The following is a 7,513-nucleotide window of genomic DNA, read 5'->3' as shown; positions in this document are numbered from 1 at the left end:
AGAGTGATGGAGGCTAAAACCTGTCAATTCACCTGTATGGCATGGATTTAGAAAAATGAGGAAAATAAGCAACAGCGTAAGGAAGAAGCATGGTTTATTTATAGAGCAGAGCTCATGGTGCGTAAGAGACTCGGGTCTGAGGGTGAGCAGGATGAAAGTCGGGGGTTGAAGCCAGCTGGTGTTGCATTTCTGGAGACACGGCAGCTGCCAACAGGACAGCTGAGGGGCCGGCGTAAGAAAGCGTCTTCGTCTTAAATGGTCTGAATGTATATTTATAGAAATCTTAAGCAACACTCTGGGTTTTACATGAGAAGAAAGAGAGGAAGCGCTGACTGAGGGGGAGAGGCATGGAGATGTTTAATTCAACTAGGTTTGTACACTTTGTCAACCATTCAATATTTGTAGCATTTAGTTTCTTCCTAGAAGGGTTTATTTGATTTCTGAGGAAGGAACGTAGAGCTGGACTCATCACTGGACATTCTCCATCATCTTGAGAAACTCTGGAAGGAAAGAAAAGAGATCAGAATGTCCATTATCCATATCAGCACAGATATTCAGAACATGCAAGGAGCAGTTAAGCACCTTTATGTTAAGTTCAGTCCATCATTTACAACCCAAACATCGTAGCGATAAAAGTATGAATAATGAATATTTATTGCATTGGTTTTACATTTTTGTTGAAATACATTTGGTGTATTATTATTATGCATGCTACCCTTTTTTTCAGCTTCACTCGCTCATACATTATTTCTTATTAAAGCTGTGTATGTTTGTGAGAGTATCTCAATGTCTTGTTTTACAAAATATTCAACCTTTGGTCACCTCATAAGTATTCAAAGTTTTTTTTTTTACAATCACAAGCTTTGATGTGTATAATTCGAAACATAATTTAATCATTTCTTTCCAGCTGCACATTATTTTATCAGCTTCAAATCGTTTATTTTCAGTTCCAATTTTCTGTTCAGTTTAAAAAAGGAACAATGGCCCAATCTAGCTATGTAATTTTCCATTGGAAAATGTCAACAATCTTACCATCAAAATCAATTTTTCCGTCTTTGTTGGAGTCTGACTCGCCGAACATTTCATCAATGTCTTCCTCTGCGACCTGCTCTCCCGTCATGTGGAGGATATCTCCAAATTCTTCCCGGTCAACGAAGCCGTCTCCGTTCCTGCAAAGACACAGAGAAAATGTGTTAAACTATCATCTTCTTATTTATTTTTCTTTCATATGACCACACAAGCAAACAATTCATACATATATTTAAAGGTCAGGACATTTTTTTTAAATCAGTACTTTTATTGTTGTATCAAGATAGTTCAGGAATAAATGTTTGTGAACTATATTGGATCTCATTGTAACAGCAACATTGTCATAAAGGGGATTTGCTTCAAGCAAACAACAAAATATGTTGAAATGTTTGTAGTCTGTGAGTGAGATGAAAACTTTCTTCCATTACATTAGAACGATTCATTCAAACAAGTTAAGTCTAATGCTATTAACTCTCTGAACTCTGCAGAAACTCCAGTTGGCAAACAAGACGTGTCAACAAATAATATTTCTTCATCCCTCGGTATTTAACATTCTTATATTTAAGTCTGATGGACCCGAGGGTTTAAATACTGAATGCAGTGTTTAGCTTAGGGAGAGTCGTACTTGTCGAAAATGCGGAAACATTCTGAAAGCTCCTCTTCGCTCTTTCCGGCCTGGTCCTCCTTTAGCTGCTGCACCATCATGACCAGGAACTCCTCAAAGTCAATGGTACCGCTGCCTGAGAAGACATGGAGTCAGTGAGACACCAGGGTGGTACCCCGCTTCAGCTAACTCTGACCCCCAACTAAACAAAACACAGGAAACTACCTACATAATATGAAGATAAAACAATGGTCTACTTGCTCAAAGTACAACAGACAAATTACTTCTACTTTTTTATCAGTGTGCATGGATCCACCCCTCCAACCAATCAAATGCCTCCCTGGAAATCTACTTATATATGAATCAATAAATCAAGTTTATTTGTATGGCACATTTCAGCAATAAGGCAGTTCAAAGTGATAAAAACAAACAAAATAGAAAGTCATAAAAAATACCAAACAGTCACCAATTGAGAAAACCAGTAGCAAATATTACATTTTCATGAGTGCCGCCATCATCATCATCATCATCATCATCATCATCATCATCATCATCATCATCATCATCATCATCATCGTCATCGTCATCGTCATCGTCGTCGTCATCATTATCATCATCATCATCATCATCATCATCATCATCATCATCATCATCATCATCATCATCATCATCATCATCAATACACATCATATATACTTGTCAATGTCCCATTTACTTTGGTTCAAAAGCAACTCTAAACAGGTTGGATTTTAGCCGTGATTTAAAGAAACTGTGTTTCGACTGTTTCGCAGTTTTCTGGACGTTTGTTCCAGATTTGAGGTGCGTAGAAGCTGAAAGCTGCTTCTTCATGTTTGATTCTGGTGCTGGGGAAGCAGAGCAGAACCAGAACCAGAAGACCTAAGAAGTCTGGAAGGTTGATACAACAAAAACAGATCTTCAATGTATTGTGATCCTAAGCCGTTCAGTGATTTACAAACTAACAGGAGAATTTTAAAGTCTATTTTCTGAGCTACGGGGGGCCAGATCAAATGTGTCCAACTCCAGTTTTGGCGGGTCAGTGTCCTTCAAGTCTGAAAGTTTTCCCTTGTTCATCACTTCTGATCTATATGATCCACATTTGCAGAGCCTATTACATCCTGATCAGTTCATTCGTCACTTCTGATGAGATGTGTTGGAGCAGGAAAACATCTAAACCATGCATGACACCGCCGTCTGAGCAGTCGTGTTTGGATTATCGGGCTTCAAACCAAAGTACAGCAGAATCCATACCGTCTTCATCCACCTCCTCAATGATGGCGTCCAGCTCCTCTCTAGATGGGTTCTGGCCCAGCATCCTCATCACGGTGCCCAGCTCCTTGGTGCTGATGTCACCGCCACCATCTGTGTCGAACATGTCGAAGGCAGCCTTGAACTCTGACCAACAGGAAGAGAAGATTGAAATTCAGACGAGATGCATTTGCTGCAATGTTAGTTTTTCTTGGCCCCGTATTTCTAGAAGCACAGCATAAAGTACATCATTTTATCTCAGTCGGTTCAAATCAACAGGTTATTCTGCAAAACTGACAGAATTCACACAAGGGCACCAGACCTGAAATCATCTCCTCAGTAAGGAAGGAGCGGGCGTCAGTTTGGGCGTCAGTGGGCTTGGAAGATCGTACAAAGCCGGAGAGGAGAAGAGGGAAAGGAGTAAAAAGTGGTCATTGTGTCTCTTGAGTGGTATCAAAGCAGTTATAACACTATTATACAGTAAGATGAGTCATTGCATTTTGTCTTACTGCGAAGAGAAAGAGACTCTTAATACTTAATAAAAGATAAGCTAAAAAGGAGAGCCAGAAGGAGAAATTTATTATATCCACACTTTTATAAAAGTTAACAATTAACTCAGCTAATTTAATTTACAACACAATTTCTCATTTTTCTTTTTTAAATGAATCTCAACACTTTCTGAGTAATCAGATGCGTAAAATTAGCCAAGTCAAACTTTGCTGAGTTGTGATTAGATATTTAACAATGTGTGTTAGTTTTTACTAAAGAATAACCTGGTCATCTATTGGCTCAGACTTATTTCTCTAGACTTATTTCTTCTGGCATGGTAGAATAATTTTTTTTTTCTGGGTTTCCCCTCACCTAATACCAATCGACTTTGGGTTAGACTTTAACAAGATCTCCTTATTTGATCCAAGAACAAAGATGAATTAGAAATAGTTTGGTATCACTTCCTGTATCTCTGACCTTTTAAAAGTGTCCTTTTCTGTAAAACTGCAATCAGGCTGAAGTTTGCCCTGCAGCTGTTTTATCTTTAAAAGAGTTATACATTTGAAAGAACCTGAACCTTGGGAAATGTACTGATTCAAGGAAACGTTAGAGAGGTTTTTATACAAACATCACCGCATGAATGTTGTATGGTGAATTCCCAGTTGGGTCAAAATTAGATTTTTTTCCAGTCACTTAATGTGTTTGAGGTCAATATCCCATTAAAACCCAAAACAATGTAAAATTTTCAACCATGTAACCCAAACTGTCACCCTTAGTTCAATTGATATTGGTCAAGATGTTTAGGAACAACCCAGAAAACCACCCAAAGCTCCAACCAATCATAAACTGGAGCAACGGTGTCACTGTCAACAGTGATGACAGCATTACATCAAATGGACAAGCCCAATGCCTAGTGGAGGAAAGGTTTTTGGTGAAACGTGACAGAAGTTGAGTTATTTTGGCCAAAGCGACATCTAGGATGTTTGAAGGCGCCAACCCCCTCTCCACGGTTGAGGTTCTTCCCCAGTCAGCCTCAGTCAGATTGATCTCCATTTCCAGATCCTGCGGGATTACTCCCTGTAATTTGGAACCACCTCAAAGGTGATGCATGTTGGACCTTGCCAAGTATTGTGCACAAGAGATTTGATTGGCAGCAGGGTACATTTGTTGATTGGTCACTTGATGAGCAAAGATGGTACTTCCAAACTCCTCTAGCACTTCATCTCAACTACTACTTTCAATCCATGACCAGACAATACTAGTAGCTGGCGAGATGGCAAGCCGCAAATCGATTTTTCCCTGGTCAAACCATTCGCTCCAATCCTTTTGATCAATTTTGAATGAAGTATGCAGCTTCAACTTTATGGGGCAACCTCCAACCAACAGACATACCAAGAGATTAGAGAAACTCTCCACCCGAGGGTACATGAGCAAAATGACATCACTGGAGTGTCAACCACAGCTCTTATTGATCAAGACCCACTGATGTTTTGACAATGGAGAAAGGGCTAAAGTGAGGCTTTCAGACCAAGGCACACTGTACCAATTGCCAAGCATAATAGTAGGAGCATTATATTGAGTGTCTGTTTATTTGCAAGTGGTCTATTTAAAAAAGGTGGATGGAATAATAATTCTATAAAGTCTATAGTGGGTATGGTGGTGATGCCGGTTAAAGCATGCAACCTATGTAGCCTCAGTCCTCTACGTGTTTGTCATGGATTTGATACCCGGTCTGTTGACCTTTGCCGCATGTTTTTCTCTTCTCTCACAACCAACTGTCCTGTCGACTGACTGTGAAATAAAGGCATATAGAGTGAACCCCCCCAAAAACAATAAAAAAGACATCAAAATTCTGTAAGCAGACACCAGAACCAGTTATACAACGAAAGAAGCATGCTAACGTTATCTTTGGAAATGGCCACAACTGCAGTTACACTATAAAAACAAGGGCAGTGCAAAAAAACCTCACAGTTTATACAGGCTCTAGATATTGTCCCAGAAAGAGAGCCCAAACATCCAGAATCAGCCCTAGGCTTGTTTATCGCTGCAATTGGCTTCTTTTCAAATTTCTTAAGGATATTTAACTGTACATCAGTGAATGTATACATACATATAGTGTATATAATCCTGTATATGTATAATTTTAAATTCAAACTTGTGAGTCTCATACTTAGTTTTAGAAATCAATGAATTTGTCTGTTTTATAATCAATCCCCCTCCTAAAGGAATGGATCAAATCAGTCCTATGCACACAGCTATAGGAAGGTAGATGGTCTCAGAAAACATACGCCTTCAGATTTCTTTAACATTTGTAAAGATGCACCACAAAAACGCCAGTGTTGGAGCGATCAGTGACCAAGGAGCAGGACGTTTCTGGAAATAGCTTTCTATAGCAAGACGCCAACTTTAATCCTGCCGCAGTTGGCTCAGCCCGTCAGCGTTGGCTCTTCAAGTGGAACGCCATGCAACTTCAGACCTGCTGTTCTTCATCTCCAGAGGGATATGTGAGCATGCTAGCCTAGTTTAAACATTCTAAAGCTCGGAACTTACTTGAGCACCTTCAAAGCTTGTTTTACATTTTATTTATATCAAATATGTAGATGATGTCAAACTGGGCTCTGTTTGGTACTCGTACAGCTCCAGGAAAGCTACTTTACAAATGTATAACTCACCTCAATTTAGTGTGAAAACTAAATTGCCAACGTTTCTATAGCCAGTGAGTTATTTTTTCATTTTCCTGAAAGCATTGATCATTATCATAAGAGCCCATAGCCATCAGTTCACTTTGAGCTATTTTTAAGGTGAGACTTGGATGAGGATTTGAAAGGGATTTTCTCAAGGTGACTGTCCAAAATTAGAAAGACAGCACATCTACTCTCTTTACTCAGCTGTGCGCGTTTATATTCGCATGGCTCCCTCCTGTATAAATGACAATCTTATGTAGTTCAGCTACTGCAGGAAACAAAAGCAGATTGTATATAAAGAGCTATCAAGAATCACAGAGACTTAACCTTTAAAGAGAAGTTGCAGGAATAGTTGTGCGCTCAGAGGATCTTTGTTTGCAGCAACTGTGAGCCTCAAATTAAACTCGAAAGAATTACAGTAATTCCAACATCTGAAAACCCAACTTGTGTGTAAATCCTGCTGCTCTCCAGAAAAAAAAAGACTTGAAGTCCTAAAATGTGATAAAACAGTCTACTTGAGATAATCATTTCCATCTTCTGGTTTCTTGTGTTAATGCCATCAAGATAAATCCTTGAAGATAAAAATCTTTGCGCGTCTCCTTCTGTCTTCAGGTTCTTACCATGGTTCTTGGTTTGGCTGGTCAGGCACTTGTGAAGACAACAGGCAACAGTAAAGGAAACTTTTCCCTCCACGCAGTTCAGGTGGCACTGTGCCTTTCTTTCTTCCACTCCATAAATACCCTCTGTTCCACATATCATTTTACTAAAAATGATCAGGATTGGGCCAGAGAAGCCCTCCTCATCAGAGCTGGCCAATCAAGTCCAGCTTTGGATTGTGTCCTGTTACAATCTATTCCTCCCTTGTGTGTAACCCTCTACCAGCTCTCCATTCTTAGAAGACAGATAAGCCCACTGACATTTATTTAAAAAAAAAAAAGAAGAGGAAACACAGGGCAAGCTTCAGACAGCTGGAGCTTGTTGTCAACTGAGCATCTTCTTAAAGTTGGATTCTAGATTTCATGTGCTGTGCAGGAACTGGATGATGTGCCCACTTGTATAGATTTACCAGAATATGCAGGGATTATCACCTCTCTGCAGGCACAGACTCTTCTACAACCTCTGCAACCAGAGGAGTGTTGTGCTCTCATTCAGCCGCGCCACACGTTGCATCTCAGTTTAGCAATTTTCCTTCTTTGCTTATTGACAAACAATAGTGAAGAATAAAAATCTTCTTCTCTATTGAGAACAAGATTTCCCTTCAATAATACCCTTGGAGACCGGTTCCCCTCAGTCAGGAGTATCTTAACAGTCTACAGTGAAATTGTAAAAGATTCCCCGATTCAAGTTATACTAATAGAGTAACAGTAAATACATAAATATTGTGAAGAGAAATTTGTTCTTTATGTTCTTTAGGGCTATCTGTGTATAAAAATGTTGATAT

At 39.4% G+C, this 7,513-nt stretch overlaps 1 protein-coding gene across 1 annotated transcript; it reads right to left on the bottom strand.

Annotated features, from left to right (window-relative positions):
- Positions 1 to 333: 333 nt before the first annotated feature.
- Positions 334 to 6,927, bottom strand: LOC102220172 (troponin C, skeletal muscle). Its single transcript, XM_005806206.2, has 6 exons — positions 6,693 to 6,927; positions 3,222 to 3,276; positions 2,903 to 3,046; positions 1,655 to 1,769; positions 1,033 to 1,169; positions 334 to 500 (listed from the first exon to the last, which is right to left on the bottom strand). Exons 1-6 carry the CDS (start codon positions 6,693 to 6,695, stop codon positions 469 to 471), a joined length of 486 nt encoding a protein of 161 aa, XP_005806263.1. The 5' UTR covers positions 6,696 to 6,927; the 3' UTR covers positions 334 to 468.
- Positions 6,928 to 7,513: the final 586 nt, after the last annotated feature.

The sequence above is a fragment of the Xiphophorus maculatus genome, chromosome 1, assembly GCF_002775205.1.
Source record: "Xiphophorus maculatus strain JP 163 A chromosome 1, X_maculatus-5.0-male, whole genome shotgun sequence".
Lineage (NCBI taxonomy): Eukaryota > Metazoa > Chordata > Actinopteri > Cyprinodontiformes > Poeciliidae > Xiphophorus > Xiphophorus maculatus.
Note: the sequence above shows the minus strand (reverse complement) of the source record. Positions and strands in the feature narration are given on the sequence as shown.